Consider the following 16,595-nt stretch of genomic DNA (forward strand, 5'->3'; position numbering starts at 1 on the left):
ACACCGATCCGAAGCCAGGAGCTAGGTGCTTCTCCTGGTCTCCCATGGGGTGCAGGGCCCAAGCACTTGGGCCAGCCTCCACTGCACTCCCGGGCCACAGCAGAAAGCTGGACTGGAAGAGGGGCAACCAGGACTAGAACCCAGCGCCCATATGGGATGCTGGTGTCGCAGGTGGAGGATTAACTAGTGAGCCATACACCGACCCTTGTGGACTTTTTTTTTAGCCACAGGGGGTGACCTCCCAGACGACAGGAAGTGTCTTGTGGGTAGGGTCTTCCTGGGAGCCACCAGACAGGCCGGAGATGAAGACTCATGGGAAGGGGCTTTGACAGAGCTCCTCAGAGGTGCCAGGGTGCCGATTTTCCTCTGTGACTGGAGTCCTGGTTTTCTTTCTTTTGCTCTGTCAGCATCTTGCACAGACCATACACCTCCATCCACGCAGGGCACTTTCAGCGCTACCGCCAAAGGCCTCCAGTGGACTCCCTTTTCCTGCCGGTTTGTGCTGCACAGCTCAGCACAGAGTTGCAGGTTCTTTAAGAAATGAACACTACTTCCTTCTGTAGATTTTTCGTCGCGTTAGGGTTGGACCGTGTGTTTAGCATCTCCTTGCCACCTTTTGCACTTTTCCATAATGTTGGGCTCCAGCATACATTCTACACAAGCTTCCCAACTGACTGATCAAAATGACCACTTAGGGCAGAAACACTGCATTTGCAAAACAACCCATTTATAGCCTGTCATGTCCGTTCTCTGGGTCAGCTCTCCGGGAGCATGCACAGAGCCCAGCTTCCAAGCCACAAGCTCTGGTTTCCTGTCCCAGCTCTGTGCTTACCCGCTTCGTCATCTTGCAGAAATCACTCAACTCCTTGAGCTGCGATTTTGCATGTAGTGGGCAGACAAGTGTTCAACACTTGCCAGCTTCCTTGCCCAATTTTCTCCCTGTCTTCTTAGGGATGCTGAGGTAATCACCAAGGATATGTCAGTCTCAAGGCATAACTCGAAGGCATTCATTAGCCAGTAAGATGTGAATTATACTTAATCTAGCTCCTTGTCCTCTTTCCTGAGTGGTCTTAAGATGGATTGTAAATTTTGTATCAATTGAAATACATGTCCCATAAAATTATATATCATCAAATTATGACAACCTCCCACCTGCTTATTTAGTCATTAAGAAATTAAATATACTTGTACTGAGCCCAATTATTTCCTTCATGTTTTTCCAAGATTCTCTCCGCGTTCTCTTCTGGATTCTTGGGAACGACCTCCGCCTCCCTCCTCTACTACTTTCTTCCCTGGATTTCTGTGCCTTCCAGCCTCATCTTCCTCTCTTTCTCTCTCTTCTTCGCCCACAAGTTGGGGTGACACACCTCAGGGTAGGTGGTGCCTCTGGCAGAGGGCTTGTGGTCAGCCAATCTGACCACTTGGGATTTCCCAGGAGACCACAATGCCCTCTTTAGGCTCCCTGGGAGCTCTTTGCTGAGGCCAAACCTCCAAGAATTAACTGAATTGTTCATGCAGAGAATGATGTGGGTAGTGTGAGACAGCAGCGAAGGCAGGTGTCTTGACTGAAAAGATTCAGCTTGAAGCGAAGAGACTGAAGCCCGAGTAAAGAGAAGGGGGGTGTGGACATCGCCACTGAGGGGCCGGGGCGGCTTCTATCAGAATGGCCATGGGATTTTAAAAGCAGGTTCTCAGGCCCTACAACCTGCGATTCTGAGTCAAGAAGTTTCAACAGAGCTCTCTGCAGGCTTCTTGAGAAGCTGTGGTACTTGGTCTTGGTACTTCCGCATTCCCGCACAACACAGGTAGCAGGAAGTATCCGCCGTGCACAGCCCCTTTGCCATGATGTGTCATCTGGGCCTCTGAATGACTGTGAGATAGACTGGAGCAGGTACTGTTTCCTCCCAAAAGCTTACTCATTCTTCCTTGCCACCAGCCGAGGTGAAGTCAGGGAGCAGTTACAGACCAGGTTGGCCAACCTCAGCCACCGCAAAGGGCTTCTGCCGGGGAGCCAGGTTCTCAGCTCAACTAGGCATCAAGGAATTAGGCTCTGACTTCTGGAGTGAGTACCCAGTGATTCAGGACTTAGGAGCACCTATTGGCTGGAGGAGGCACAGGCCTCCCCGCAGTGAGGAAGAGGAAGGCTAAGACAGACGGATCTGGCTGCCTGAGTCTAGGGCAGACTCCTAAGTAGACCTCTGTGCACGGTTCACAGTGAGGAGTCAATAAAGATCAAAGCGTTACACCTCAGTCCAAGCCAGACCTGCAGCTCCTGCCTTCTGGAAATCACCATGGACTTCGGAGCTCAATGATGCCCGGAGTGGGGTCAGCGAATCTCAGATGAGAGAGACTGCAACTTACCCAGCAAGGGTAGCAAGCCTTTACTGGGACTGCAGAACCTGGGGAAGGGGCCCTGAGAGCAAGGAAGCCTGCCCTGGGTTCTGGGTGTCTCCAGTCGACAAAGGAGGAGCTACGGGAGCCCTGGTTGTCCTGGAACAGGGTGAGCAGGCTCAGTCTGGTCCAGGATTCTGTCCCTCCCATGCTGGGCCAAAGCCCAACACCTGGCCTGATCTGTGCTGGGCAGCACAGCATGTGGACGTCAGTTTGCAGCCAGTGGGGATCACGGTGGGGGTTTAGACCTTTAGGTCATGCTAGATTAAAGAGGAAATGGCACTGTCCTCTGGACACATAATCCTATTATGGTATTATCTTTGCAGTGCCCTGGCATGAGCCATGCCTTCCCAGCGTGGTCTTCAGAAGAACTATTGCTCAGGCGGTTCCACAGCAGGAAGCAGAATGCATTAGTGATTTGTGCACAACATCTCACTCCAGAAAAAGAATGACCATAGCGTAACGATGACTTAAAACAACAGAATAGAAAACATTTCCCCCATTCATCGAAACACATCTCAACATTGCCAGTTTGGAGGAAGGTTGTGGGCAGCTGCAAAGGGGAAGGTGGGGGCTTCCCAGAGTTCTCTCCACTGTGGCCTGGGACCTGCATACCCTTAGCCGGATGCAGTAAAAGAATGGTCGTTTTGGTTGCAGGCCACCGCATGGGGAATGCGGGCATGCACGTGCAGGCGTGGCAAACTCACCTGTCTTCCTGTCCTCCCAGCTGTACCACAGACGATGCTGCTGTTTATCAGGTCACGGCTAAGAACTGCTCCGGGATGATCTGCTGCTCTGCTTCCATTGAGGTCCAGTGCTCAACAGAGAACCCCCAACTCTCTTCTACCCTGGAAGGTGACAGGGACGCAGGTTGGGAACAGGAAACAGGGACACATGAAGAGGGAAGTGCAAATCAAACTGACAAGGAAGAATGCCCTTGGGAGGAGGAAGGAAGCATCTCTCGGGGTACGCCCCTGACCGCTGGTTCCGACCCCCACAAACTCAACTGTCCACACTCACTCCAGCTACGGGCCACGGACGCCACTCATGCATCCAGTTCTGAAACTGTCCCGGATGTTAAAGACGCGAGGCAAAACAGTAACACAGAGGACTTGCTAGATGGGTTGTGTTTTCTCCATTCAACAAATACTCCCGACAAACAAGATGAGTGTTGTCCCCAGACGGGGCATTCCCAAGTAGCACAGCCGATGGGTGATGGCCTCAATGCCAGTGGCCCCAGCGATGCAGAGTCAGCCTCCCGTCATCAACAGCCCAAAGCACACAAGTACATCAGCTGCAGCCTCCCACTCTCCCAGGTGACCGAATGCCTTCACCCAAGAGCCAGCGCCCCGGGCCACGAGCAAGTCAGCCCACAAGTTTCCAGCGAAGACTCTGACAGTGACTATGAACTCTGCCCAGAGATAACCCTAACCTACACGGAGGAGTTTTCAGATGATGACCTGGAGTATCTGGAATGTTCCGATGTTATGACGGATTACTCTAATGCAGTCTGGCAAAGGAACCTGCAGGGGACTGACCATGTTTTTTTATTAGAAAGCGATGACGAAGAGGTGGAATTCAGTGAGTGTGGCCTGGGTGGGCGTGAGCATTTCCTAAGTGTAATGGGTTGTGGGCCTCGGGTGTCGGGTGACACCGGGCCTATGGATGCCACTGCTGGCTTCTGTGGTCATCACTCACAACCCCAAGAAGTGGGGACGAGGAGCAGCGGCGCCTGCAGGCCCAGCTCCCCGGCCCTGGGTACGCTGAGACCTCACCCCGCAGGACCGGCCCCGCGGAAGGAACAGGGGAGCACTGCGGCACCCCCCACGGCTTCCGAGGCTGCGGAAAATGATTATCCAGGAATTCAAGGAGAAACCAGAGACAGCCACGAAGCGGGAGAGGAGTTGCCCGGCGACATTCTGCTAACCACGGAGAGAGCAGTGGTAGAGAAGGAGTCGGAGCCCTGGGCTGGGGGGTCGGGGATGATGCAGTGCCCGGGGACTGTGGGGGAAAGGGACTCGGGGAGCAAGCAGGGCTCCCAGAAACCTCCCAGGGGGAGGCGCCTAGGAACCAAGGGAAGGCCCAGGCCGCTGAGCGCCAACCTGCCAGAAAGCGCCCCGGAGTCCCCGGATCTCCTCCATCCCTGGGACGCTGCTGAGCACCCACCGATCTGGAGTGCTGTGAGAGGGGCTCCCCTCGCCAGGGCAGACGCTGCCGCCGGGACTGCCTGTGTCCGTGCAGGAGAACGTGCTAGACCAGCCCAGACACAGCGAGCCGCCAAACCCCTTCCCACGCCCGCAGCCTCACTCCCCCAAGGAAGGGATGCAAGCCTTGCAGGAGAACAGATGCAGGGGAATGACCCGAAGGAAAGAAGCCAGGTTCCAGACCACAGCGATCCTCTTCAGGTAAGACTCCTCGCTTTCCAAGTCACGAGGCAAAAGGTGTGCGTGTGTGTGTGCGTGTGTGCGTGTGCGTGAATGAGTGTGCCTTCACGGCACGGACACGGTGGCCGTGCCATCGTGTAAATCAGAGTGAGTCTCCAGAGACCGTCAGGGCACTTGTGAATGACAGCTGCTGCTGGAGGAAGGAAATCTGGTTTTGTAAAAAGACCCAGATAAACCCTCAGCCATCCTAATTATAGCAAGAGGCCGATAGGAGTGAGAGCCACTGATGGGCTCCTGGACAGCTGGAGAAAGAAACCTGAGACTTTGTCTACCGCATGCATTTTACCAGGCAATGCCACTATTCAGAGTTTCCCCAGCAAATGTTTTGGGTGTAGCCTCAAAAAAGGGGGGAACATTTCTTTTTAGTCATTTTTGGGGGTTTCCTTGGAAGACAGCAAGTTCTGGCTTTCATCAGAATTCATCGCGCAAATGGAAGATTTCAGTGTTTCCAAAAGACTTGCAGAATTCTCCCGATGGTGCTGAGGGAGGTAGACAAAGCAGGGTTTGCTGTGCCAGTGGGGGTGTTTCTGACTGAACATTTGTTTTATTTTGCTTTTCTTAGACCACAAAGCAAGGCTTAAAAAAACTCACCAGGAAGTAAATTTATTTTCCTCTAATACTGACTCGGGGATATATTTTAAAGAGATGGAATTACATTCATGGGAATAGTTATCATGCAAAGGAAGTTATGCTTGATACACAACTTATATATATTTTGAATTGTAAGTGGATTTTGCGCTGATACCGTCCTATGGCTAAGGGTTGACTTTTGAAAATGAATGCCTTTAAAAAGTCATCGATTATCTTCATTGGAGGTTGTGTACCTCTTCAAATTTGTGGTAAGGACTTAATATTATTTTTATGGTAAAGACTGCCTAGGTTCCAAGGAAAATGAGGGATTCCCAAGTGTCAAGTCATTGAATTCTCTGTGAGATAAAAAATAATAATAAAAAAAAAATAATAAAAATACATTGATTTCCAAAGACCCAGTGGTAAAATAACCAAAGGATCTCCAGATCCGAGCACACTCCCACAGTGGCCAGAGAAAAGCTGCATTTCTACTGCACGTTCTGCAGGAGAGCCAGTTTGGTCCTCTTCAGTCTTTAACCCACACACCACGGAGCAGCTCACACTCCGACAGCTACAGACAAGCTTACAGAGCTGGGTTTTCCATGCGCGTGCAAAATGCAGTGGCAGCATGAATTGATTTCCTACCAGTGAATGGAACATTTCCTTCTCTGCTCATCAATTATCTTCCTGACTCACCTCAGTGCCTTTACAGTTGTTTATTCATTTAGGACAGGTTAAAGGTATGGGGGAGGGGGTGGGATTAAGGGGCCCAAAAGGAGTAAGTGGAGGGACGGGGGCAATCGACAACGCGAGTTTTAGAGCCACCCTTGTGGGAGGCAATTTCTAGCTGACGGAAGGAACCCCCTTTCCATGCTCAGCTCGTACCCTAAACTGAATTCCGAGACGGAGCAGCCCAGTCAACTCCAGCCTCCCTGTTTATTAGTGATGCAGCCCAAAGAACCCGGCCGTGTCAGGGCCAAGGTCACCCGTCCTGAGCACTCTCCGGAACTTCTTGTGGGGATCTCTTGCATTCATGAATATACAAGGGCACCTCCAAAAGGTTACGGAAAATGGGACTAAAATACAAGTTAACTTTGATGCTCCAAATTTGGAAGCCCATGCCTATGAGGTGTCTCCAAAGAGGTCATAGAAAATGCATACTAAAGATTTCAAAAAGCTTTTTGCACAAAGTAAACCTAGCTTTCAATTCAGTTCTATTTTTTCTCGAACTCTCTGAAGTACCCTCACATCTCTGCCACACCGGCTATCAGCTCAAAGTCTGACCAGGTTTTGGAGGTGTGACTAAAGCACTGATCCCATATCTCATCATTGTTCCAAAAGCAAACCCAAGAGCTTGCATTTTCTGTAGGGAGCAGGGACCGTGTCTCACCTGGTGGTGCTCACTAGCAGAGCTGACCTCTCACTCAAGGGACAATGAAAAACTTGAATGGCAGGTGAGATTCAAAAGCAGTTCTGGGCAGCCTTTTAGAAATAGGATCTTTGTTTCTGTGGGATACGTTTTCCTTTGACTGAAGGAGAAAGACTTTGCCACAGGACTCGCATATTAGAGAAAGGAGATTCCTTTGCCCAAGCCAAAATTTCCATTTAATTGTAGGAGGTGCCTGTATTTCTTGGACAGGTAGACAATGTGCCCAGATTTATAGCAAGTGGCCAAATACTATTGTCAATGTGTCACAGAGGCACTGGCGGATCATTGGGAACTAAACACAGCTGTTTATAAGACTGTTAAAAAAAGATTGCCGAACCTTTCCATAACTGAGTCCAAAGACATTTCAATGTTTGTTCTCAGAACCCTCAACGCCTGTAGGAACCTAAAAATCTCACATGGTTAAGAATCCTGGATCGGGACTAACATTAATACATTTGCCTCATTCACTTACCTTTAGGAGTCTTTTGGGAGAGACAGTGACCAGCAGCTTCCCTTTTAATATTTTATCTTCATCTGCATAGTGCTTTTAGCATTCTGAGAAAATCCCATCCCTCTACTTTCCTGTCTTACAAACAAGGCAAATACTACAGACTGTCTCCTGCCTAGACCCATGTCTCCAGGTGTATTCATTTTCTGTCTTCCTTTTTCTCTTTTCCGATCAAGGCCATCTTGCTAGGATTTGTCTTGAAATAGTACTCAGCCAGGCTAAGATTGGAAAGCCCCCAGTTTCTCTACTTTTATGGAAGACTACAAAGCTAATCCCAGTTAGGGAGTGGAAAATAGAGAGGGTACCCCAGGCTAACTTGAATCATCTTCAAGGGTCATACTGCCAATCCTTCATCTTGGTTTGGAGCTCACTTTCCTGATCCAACTCAGCGGCTAGGCCTGACAGCCTGCCCATCTTAGGTTTCTTTCCCGGCCACACTGTGGGTAAAATCATCTGTAGTCTGAAATCCAAAGTGCTGTCTCTCCTTCTGCATGCACAGCCGCACAGCTTCACCCCAGAGGTTTGCATTTCTGTCTGGGGTCATGGGGTCAACAGTGTACAGTATGGAAATGTATTCTTGGGTCCTGGTAGTTAAGAATCTTCTGGATCAGGCAACACCACTAAGCATAGAAGGTGATCTGTGATGGGAGGTGATATGTTCACTGACGTACGCCAAGTCCCTGAAATAGTGCTTGCCACACAGTAGGCGCTCTCACAGACTAAATACATAGCTATAGAACTGCATTACATGTTGAATATCTGTTATTTGAAATGCTTGGGATTGTTTTGGGTTTTGCATAGACACAATGAGATACCAGGGGAGGAGACCCATTTTCTCATCCCATCAACAATGCATGAAGGTCCAGTTTCGCCACACCCTCACCGGCAGGTGGTGGCACAATATTTTTCCTTTTATGCTATACACTTTGATTTCAGTTTAGCGATATTGCATCATGGTTTTCATTTGCATTTCCTAACTATTAATGATGCCGAGGCTTGCTTTCATATGCTTATTAGCCTATTACATATCTTCTTTGATAAAACTTCTGTTGGATCCATTTTCTTATTCAATTTATTATGGTTTTGACAGTTTTATACGTATTCTAGTCCTTTATTGGTGTGCAAAAATTTCCTCCCTATTCTGGCTTGACTTTTCATCCCCAGCACAGGGACTTTTCATGGAAAAAAGATTTTCATTTTGATGAAGTTCAGATTACCCATGTTTTCCTTTTATGCATTGTGCTTTTTGTGTCAAGTCTAAGAACTGAGATCCTTAAGATGTTCCTCCATGTTTTTGTCTATAGGTTTTATAGCTTTATGTTGTACATTTAAGTCTATGGCTTGTTTTGAGTTCTTATACAAAGTAAGGTTTAAGTTGAGGTTCTTTTTTGCCTGTGAATGTCCAATTTTTCCAGCACCATTTATTGTGAAGGCTTTTTGTCTATTTTTAAAAGAACACTTAGCAAACCACCAGTAAGTGTTCCATAAAGATATCAGCTTCTCACCCCTTCTTTGAGGTGAGACCAAAGCTTATGGCCTCTTACCTGCTGGGGATTTTACCAGGATGACATCAACCTCATGGCCAAGAGCTGGGTCCAACCAGAAAGAGTGGCCCAGATGAACCTGTCACACTGAACAGATAAAGAGTCCACTTGAACTAGCGGTCAGAGAAACAGTGTATTTTGGTTTCTAAAAAACAGTTATCAGTACTATGTGTCATTTGGAAAGAAGGGGACCATGTGGATGCCACGCAGGTCCTATGTTTGCCCTCCCTCTGAGGATTGATTTAAACTGAAAGCCAAAGGCTAAGAGAGACCTGGAGTCCAAGTTGACCTTGAACATGCCTCCTAAGGTGGCCACCTGCCACCCTAGCTCACCAGCTCCTAACTGTGTTTCAATCACTTGGCCTCTTCTGGGCTGAGCAGATCTGAGCTGATGGTGTAGGAACTTTTTGTAAAATCTAGATTCAGCCTAGCTGGCCAGGAGGTGTGAAACAGCCACGTGGAAATCCACACGGCCATGCAGTAACAGGCAGGGCACACATGAGAAAGCACACGTGGCCTTCTCGAAACACAGCTTTTGGATGTGGGACAGAACGACCTGAGATTATGAATTTACTTGAATAATAAAATGTGTCTGCCCAAACTGACAACTGTTTGAACAAATGACTTCAGAGACTTGAGCAGCCCGACCTCTCCCTAATTGCTCATCTCTCAGCACGTGGCAGCCTGGCAGTCTACCTCTTGTCAGCACCACTCCATGGCCCGCCCAGGGAGTAACACAAACATTTGTTTTGTTTTTCATCACAAAGCCTCCTGGGCCACTTCTGCCATTAACTGTCCCAGACTTGCAGGACCCCTTACTGCCCAGGCTCACTGCAGTAATTACACTCAGTCTGTGTTAAATAATCAAGGAAAAGCCATTAGGACCTATAGCCTTACTGGCCATGCACTGTAAACCAGCTGGCTAAGAATGCAGATTCCCAGGCCCTGGTCCAGTGCTCTGGAATCAGAACCTGCATGTTACACAGATTCCTGGGAGATCCCATGTGCCCTGAAGTTCTGGCAGCCCTGGTCACGGAGAACAATGTCTTCCTCATTGTAGAAGACCCCAGGCCGGGGAGGGGGGGGTCTCAGCCCTTCCTCTACCTGGACTCACCTGGGAGCTTCCGAACATTTAGCTGCCCGAGTCGCACAGCGTGGCTTGGGCACAGGGAGTTTTAAACACTCCCAAGTGATTCTCTATACCTCCCGGGCTGAGAACCCTGGATGGGTTCCAAAGCCACACGTCTTCAAAAAGTTCATGGAAAAGCAGGGATTCCAAAATTCCTTTGCACCAGAACAAACTATCTTTTATTAATTCTATTTTCCAAAAACTTCTGAAGCATCCTCCTGGAGGTGCTCAAATCCCTCCCCGGAGGTCCTGAGTTCAGTAGGTTGGTGGGGGGTGCTCAGACGTGGACCCCACGTGACTGGGAGGCACGGTGTTGGACTGTGGAAGGGAAGGGTTGTCTTAGGTGCTCAAGTTCCACTGTGCTGGGCAGGGTTCAAGAGCACTAAAGTACTTCTGGGGCTTTCTCAGGGATTCTAGAAGGCGTCCCCTGACTTCAATCTTAGCCAAGGAACAAAACCCAGTTCATTCAAGATTATTTGTATAATAGAGGTGAGGGGTAGTCTTTGCATGGAAGATAGTCTGCCCTGTTGTGAAAGCTGCATTCCCCAAACACCTCTTTTTTGGCAAAAGCACATAGTGAAACTGGTAAGGACTTCTGGGGGAAAACAGCATTCCCCTCAGGTCACCTAGGAAACAGAGCACTTCAAAACCAAAGACCAACGGAAGCAAAATGGAAACCATGGACACACGGGGACCGCCCAGGGAGGCGGCTCAGGCTGCCTGGAGGCTGTGCGGTGGACACTAAACCTGCACAAGCGTAGAGTGGCGATGCTGGCAATCCTTCGGGTACAGCATGCTGGAGACGGCTGGGAACTCAGAGGCAGACGGGGGCCTGGGTCCACGTGGGTGCTGCTCAGCGGGCCTGGGAGGCCACGCACGCACACCTTTCCAAGGTCCCTGCCGCCTGGTGAAAAGGCTTTTTCCTTTCCTGATCAAGATTCTATCACTGGGGCCGGCCATTCAAGCTCCCTCTGTCCAGGAAACACTGCATCTCTGTTACAGGGACACCACTCCTGTGAGACCCATCTCAAAATACAACTCGTTACGGAAACACGCCACAGTGGAGGGGCTGCCCTGAGGTCCCGTATGTCTCCTGCTGCTCAGGTGGTCCCGGTCTGCTCAGGGGACCCAGGGCAGGGTGTCCAAGTGAGGGCTTGGATTAAGTGCACTGGAGTCACCTGCTGAGGTACAGGTTAAAAAAAAGCCCAGTTGGGGCTCCGGATTCTGTCCCGGTTGCTCCTCTTCCAGGCCAGCTCTCTGCTGTGGCCCGGGAGTGCAGTGGAGGATGGCCCAAGTACTTGGGCCCTGCACCCCATGGGAGACCAGGAGAAGCACCTGGCTCCTGCCATTGGATCAGCGCGGTGTGTCGGCTGCGGCGGCCATTGGAGGGTGAACCAACGGCAAAAAGGAAGACCTTTCTCTCTGTCTCTCTCTCTCACTGTCCACTCTGCCTGTCAAAAAAAAAAAAAAAAAAAGAAAGAAAGAAAGAAAGAAAGCAAGGCTTTAGGTTTTACCCCAGACTCGCTGAGCCTGTGTTTGTAACAAGCTGAGTCTGGGAGACTCTGGGCTTAATTAGATGTGGAGTGAACGTGAAGTTGCCGCGTGTTTGTAAAGGTTCTCGGGAATCTGGGAACTACAGGATGCAACCTCTTTGCCCTAAGAGGAAAAAGAAAAAATTTCCCCCATTGGGATCTTCCCGGGCTTTCTAGTTGGCGCACTATCCATGCTGCTTGCTCTTCACCTGTCCGGCCAACTGAAATAAACGCAGATCCTGATTTATTGTAACTAATCCAAAACAGGTGTGCCACTTGCAGCTGAGTTTTATTTTGAGGAGCGGTGCGGTGACAGGAATTTGGGTGGCAGAAGGGGAGCCTGGTGAGAGGAGGGTCCCTTGGCAGCTAGGGCAGGATTTTGTCCCTGTAACAAATCTCTCACCACTGCAACAAATCTCTCACCATTGCCTGGGGTTGGAGTTGGGGGCTGGAGTCAGTGCTGTGTGGTTTTATTTATTTGCTTATTTTTGAGCTATGATTAAAGATGAACTTGTACTTCTGAAAAGGGGTGAAAAAACATAAAAATAACTAACCAACCAAATATCAAGACAAATGCTAAAGCTATGGTGATCCTAGCAGTGTGATAGTAACTCTCGTAGATATATAGATAAACCAAACTGGGTAGGGCGTAGAGAACCGGACCCCATATGGGAGTTGGATTCATGGTAGCAATAACAGCCTGCCAGCCAGCAGGGAACAACACATTGTCCAAGCCAACATGGTCAGCCATAGCAAGGAGGAGACATCTGTGCCTGCCCAGGGATCCGAAAACCCTCAACACGGAGATGAATATAAAACGCTAAACTACAAACGCCTGGGAAAATTACTGGAAGCTGTTTTTACAACCTCAAAGGGATAAAGTCTTCTTGAAACATGAAGAACAAAAATAAACAATTGGTAATTTTTTGATTACCCCAAGATAAAATTTTCTAAATAAGAACCACAACAACCAAAAAAAAAAAAAAAAAAAAACAGTACACACTGGAATATGTGGAACAGACAATGATTAATTTCCAAAATAAATGAGTATAACACTCCTAACAACTGAAAAATTTTAAGATCGATAAATATGAAGTTCAAAGGAGAAATAATCAATAAACTTACGAGATGTTCAATCTCATGTGTAGTTAGGAAAACAAAATCTAAAAATAAAGCCTCTTTCACCCATCAGATGGAGGAGGATGACACTAAGTGGAGATTTGGGGAAATGGTCATTGCCAGCAAAAACATACTTTGGCAATATCTTTTTAAAATTAAAAGGGCATTACCTATGCAGCAGTTTCACTTCAAAAATCTCATCTTGAGAAATTCTTGCTCACAGGCCCAAGGAGATATGTTTGCAGGGTTGTCTGTGTAGGTCAGCATTCACAGAGAAATGGCTCAATAGAACATTCCACAGAGGGAGAGGGGCACATTGCAACACAGTACCCACCACACCATACATGCATTTATGCCCCCAAACCAACCTATAATGGCACATGATTTGTCCATAGGTAGAGAAATATGCATTTGTATTTTTTAAGTCTGGAAATGTATACACCAAAGTGATAATGGCGGCTAACTCCACGGAGGGAAGAAGTCTAGCTCTCAGAGAGGTGTTTTCATACTTTTTTAAAGGAGACGGTAGTTATTTAGTAGTGGTATTATAGATAAATAACTGATTAAAAAAAAGAAGAAGAGAAACAAGCTAGGATCTGTCAATACTTGACTTTGGCGCTGGCTCTGCCGTTAAGCAGAGCAATCTCTCTCCTCCCTGGGCCTCGTAAAGGGACGAGACGTGAAGGCTTCTAAGTTTCCTGCGCACTGAAGTCCTGCCTCAACTGCCAGAAACTATCAAAGGGAAAGAAACTGTCGCTCTCAGGGTGAGACAAGCTCTCCTGACCATAAAAGGAAACACACATCGATAAAGACGTAAGGATTCTGCACCAGAGAACTCCGCCATGCACAGAATTCCAGAACGAAGGAACGTGCAGAAAAGCACCTGTGATGTCGAGGCAAGGAAAATGATGGGAGCAACGAAAGCAGGTGAATGAGAAGTCGCAAAGGACTCAGAGGCAAGGCGTAAACCCATCATCAGCGTAGCAGCTCTGTTCCTCCCCCATCCCTTCGTCCCCTCCCCCTTTCTCAGCTGTCACAGATATTGTCTTAAACTGATGCTCTATCTTGCTGATTGTGGAAAACCAGGTGTTCTCCTACACTGCTGGTGGGAGGAGTGCAGGTTGGTTCCAAGTTTGGTTCCAATCAGCAATATTTAGTAAGATGTAAATTATGCCCCAGCGATTAATCTAATGAAATTATCCAAGTATAAACAGAGCCATCTGGACAAGAATTTTTATTCCTGAAGCATGATTTATAGTAAAGCAACACTGGGAACAATGTAGCTCTTTAACGATAGGGAAAGGATGAAATACATTGGGAACGCTATGCAGCCACTTCAAACCATGCTTTCAAAATATTTAAGGATCTGGGAAAGTGCTTGTAGACAAGTGGCAAGGTGCTGGCTATGTCGTTGCTTCCCTTGAGAGCTGTACGGTGTCGTGAGACAGATTCAGCTCTATGCCTGGGTCACATCTTTGGGCACTGGCAGACCTTAAGCCAAGGCCTTGGTCACGTTTCTGTTTAATGCTCTTACACCTTACGGTGATTCTGACATAAGTGAGTCAGCCGAAGGCAACAGGCAACACATGTGGTAGTTTTAAAAGGCAATAGTCTCTATTCTTCTCTTCTAGCTACTTTAGAATTTAAATACACTCCCATCCATCTTGCTGGGAAAACTGTGTGTGGAACTACAGCCTTTCCAACTTCCTTAAGAGACTGTTCAAAAGCCAGTGAGAGGGTGTTTCCTTCTGATCACTGAGGGCATAGCACAGCCATGAACCCAGACCCCAAAGTTAGGCGCTGGACCAGAGCTCCAAGAGGTCCTAAAAATGAGTTACCATTATTAAAAAATGGAAGCCATAAAAATGGATGCAATTTCCTTTCCTCATGTTTCCCTAGAGCCATATACAGACTGACTGTATAATGTAAGTGGCCAGCTTGCCGCAGGAGAAAGCCGCTGTGCAGGGGTAAGTGGGTGTTGTGGACTGAATGTTAGGGTCTCCCAAAACGTCACGTGTCGAAGTCCCGCCTTGCAGTGTGACAGTACTAAGAGCTGAGCCCCTGGAGGTGCTTATGGCTAGATGAGGTCAGAGGGGTGGGGCCCCGTGGCAGGACGGTGCCCATGTGAGAAGAAACGCCAGAGGGCTTGCTTCTGCTGTCTCTCTCTTTGCCGTCTGAGGACACAGCGAGAAGCTGCACATCTTCCAGCCAGGGAAAGGGCCTTTGCCAGCCAGTACTTTGACCTTGGACTTCCCAGCTTCTAGAACTATTGAGAAATAAATGTCTCTTGTTGTCCCCCTCTGTGGCATCTTGTGATGGTAGCCTGAGCTACGACATAAGATCACCCTCAGAAATCTCACTCACAGCCCCCAGTGACTTGGGAGCCATTTGGTATAGTCACATGTAGTGGACCACCAAAGGCACCCCAATCATTCTAAAATAGCTTCGTGGGGAACCTACTGTACTGGGTTTTGTTGATCTATTCACGGGCGACTCTAAGTTCTGATGGGGACGATGATGATGGTGTGATTGTGCTCCAGGTGTGACACAGGGACCAGTTAGTAGGGCATTTTTCTGAAGTGGAGCTATTTACTACAACTAAGCAATGAGTTGCAAATCCTACAGTCTGTTATATAGTTAGAAAGCGCCAAAAGGAGACCATCCTGAAGATTCATTTCAGATCATTCCAACTTCTAAACTTGGCCAGAAGCTGGCACTAATCGTGGGAGAAACTGAAGTGTTATCGTCATCTGCAAAAAAAAAATAATAACTATTCATTGAGTGTTCGTGTATTCCTGGCACATATTAATGCCCGACACGTGGTGTTTCCTGTCATTCATATCCCAACATCGTGAGCGGGCCCAGAAGGCTCCGGGACGTTGATGACCATGCCCAGGGCACATCTGATTTAAGTGGTAACACCAGAAATCAGATCAACACAGCACAAACTGAAGGTGACAAGGATAATGATGACCATGAATTTTGATTGCGAGCAAATCACATCAAAGACCCCCATCGCCCAGCTCCATGGAGATTATCTATGAAATGATAATCACCCAACAAGTCCCCACTGCCTGAGAGCTTGGCCACACTGGGCAGTGTATCTGGGAAGTCAGGAAACTCCTCAACCAAATGGGAGCTGGTAGATACCGTCCCAGCCTCCCTTCCACCTGCAGAATGGTTGGAAGACATGCATCACACAGTTCCCTAGAGACCCCTTGAGATCAGGCACCTGATAGCAGCAACGTAACTCACGCAGGCACCACGCACCTCACTGATGTTCCTCCTCTCTCCCCAGGCTTCCTGGGATCACCTCCCACGCCTATCACCACATCCAAATTCTTGGCTCAGTGTCTGCTTTGGGGAGCAGGTCAAATTAAGATGACTTCCTAAAGCTTGTATGGGGTTGACTCTCCCGTCCCCCGGGAGATCAAGGACGCTCCCTTTATAGGTTGACCCTGGAGGATTCTGACCCACTCCGGACAGCCCAGGGGTCAAATGCTGTTTATCTCCTAACACTCTCAAGATACGAACGTCTCTGCGTAACCTTCCTGATTCACGCCCTCCTCGGGCTCCTGTAATTTTTATTTTCCTGACTTCATAGTCTTTGCTGCAAACACCCCTGGATTAGGCCGACAGAATTCTGATTCGTCTCTGCTAGACTATAAATTCCGTGTGGGTCAGTGCTTAGCTTTATTGAGCACACCCAGTACCTGACAGTGAGAAGAACTCAATAAATGTTGAGATTATAATCAACACGTGATCTGCTGGGCCCACGTGGTCAAGGGGTTTAAACTTGCAAGGGGGACAACAGCTGGGAAACACAATAACCCAAAATAATATGAAAATATACTGACTTTTAATAATTCATTGCAAACTCCACAAAGGTGTAAATATGGAGCAGCAGTTCATAAGGCTCTCAGTGACCA

General features: G+C 48.3%; 1 protein-coding gene and 1 long non-coding RNA gene across 6 annotated transcripts in view; one reads left to right on the top strand and one right to left on the bottom strand.

Moving 5' to 3' along the window:
• The window catches only part of LOC127492375 (uncharacterized), a 43,777-nt gene extending 39,952 nt beyond the window's left edge, over positions 1–3,825 (bottom strand). The window contains exons 1-2 of the long non-coding RNA XR_011379312.1: positions 3,412–3,825; positions 3,099–3,239 (exon numbers count right to left, since the gene is read on the bottom strand). This is a non-coding gene — a long non-coding RNA (uncharacterized lncRNA). The remainder of the gene's footprint in view (positions 1–3,098; positions 3,240–3,411) is intronic.
• ALPK2 (alpha kinase 2) overlaps positions 1–16,595 on the top strand; it is a 114,725-nt gene that overhangs the window by 43,036 nt on the left and 55,094 nt on the right. For 4 of the 5 annotated variants that reach the window (XM_070050093.1, XM_070050095.1, XM_008261415.4 and 1 more), the window contains exon 4: positions 3,119–4,796. In XM_070050093.1, the coding sequence (XP_069906194.1) occupies positions 3,119–4,796 (1,678 nt within the window). Of the gene's footprint in view, positions 1–2,717; positions 4,797–16,595 lie in introns of all 5 variants that reach the window. The other variant, XM_070050094.1, reaches the window with a different exon arrangement.

Source organism: Oryctolagus cuniculus, chromosome 10 (genome assembly GCF_964237555.1).
Source record: "Oryctolagus cuniculus chromosome 10, mOryCun1.1, whole genome shotgun sequence".
In the NCBI taxonomy this organism is placed as follows: domain Eukaryota; kingdom Metazoa; phylum Chordata; class Mammalia; order Lagomorpha; family Leporidae; genus Oryctolagus; species Oryctolagus cuniculus.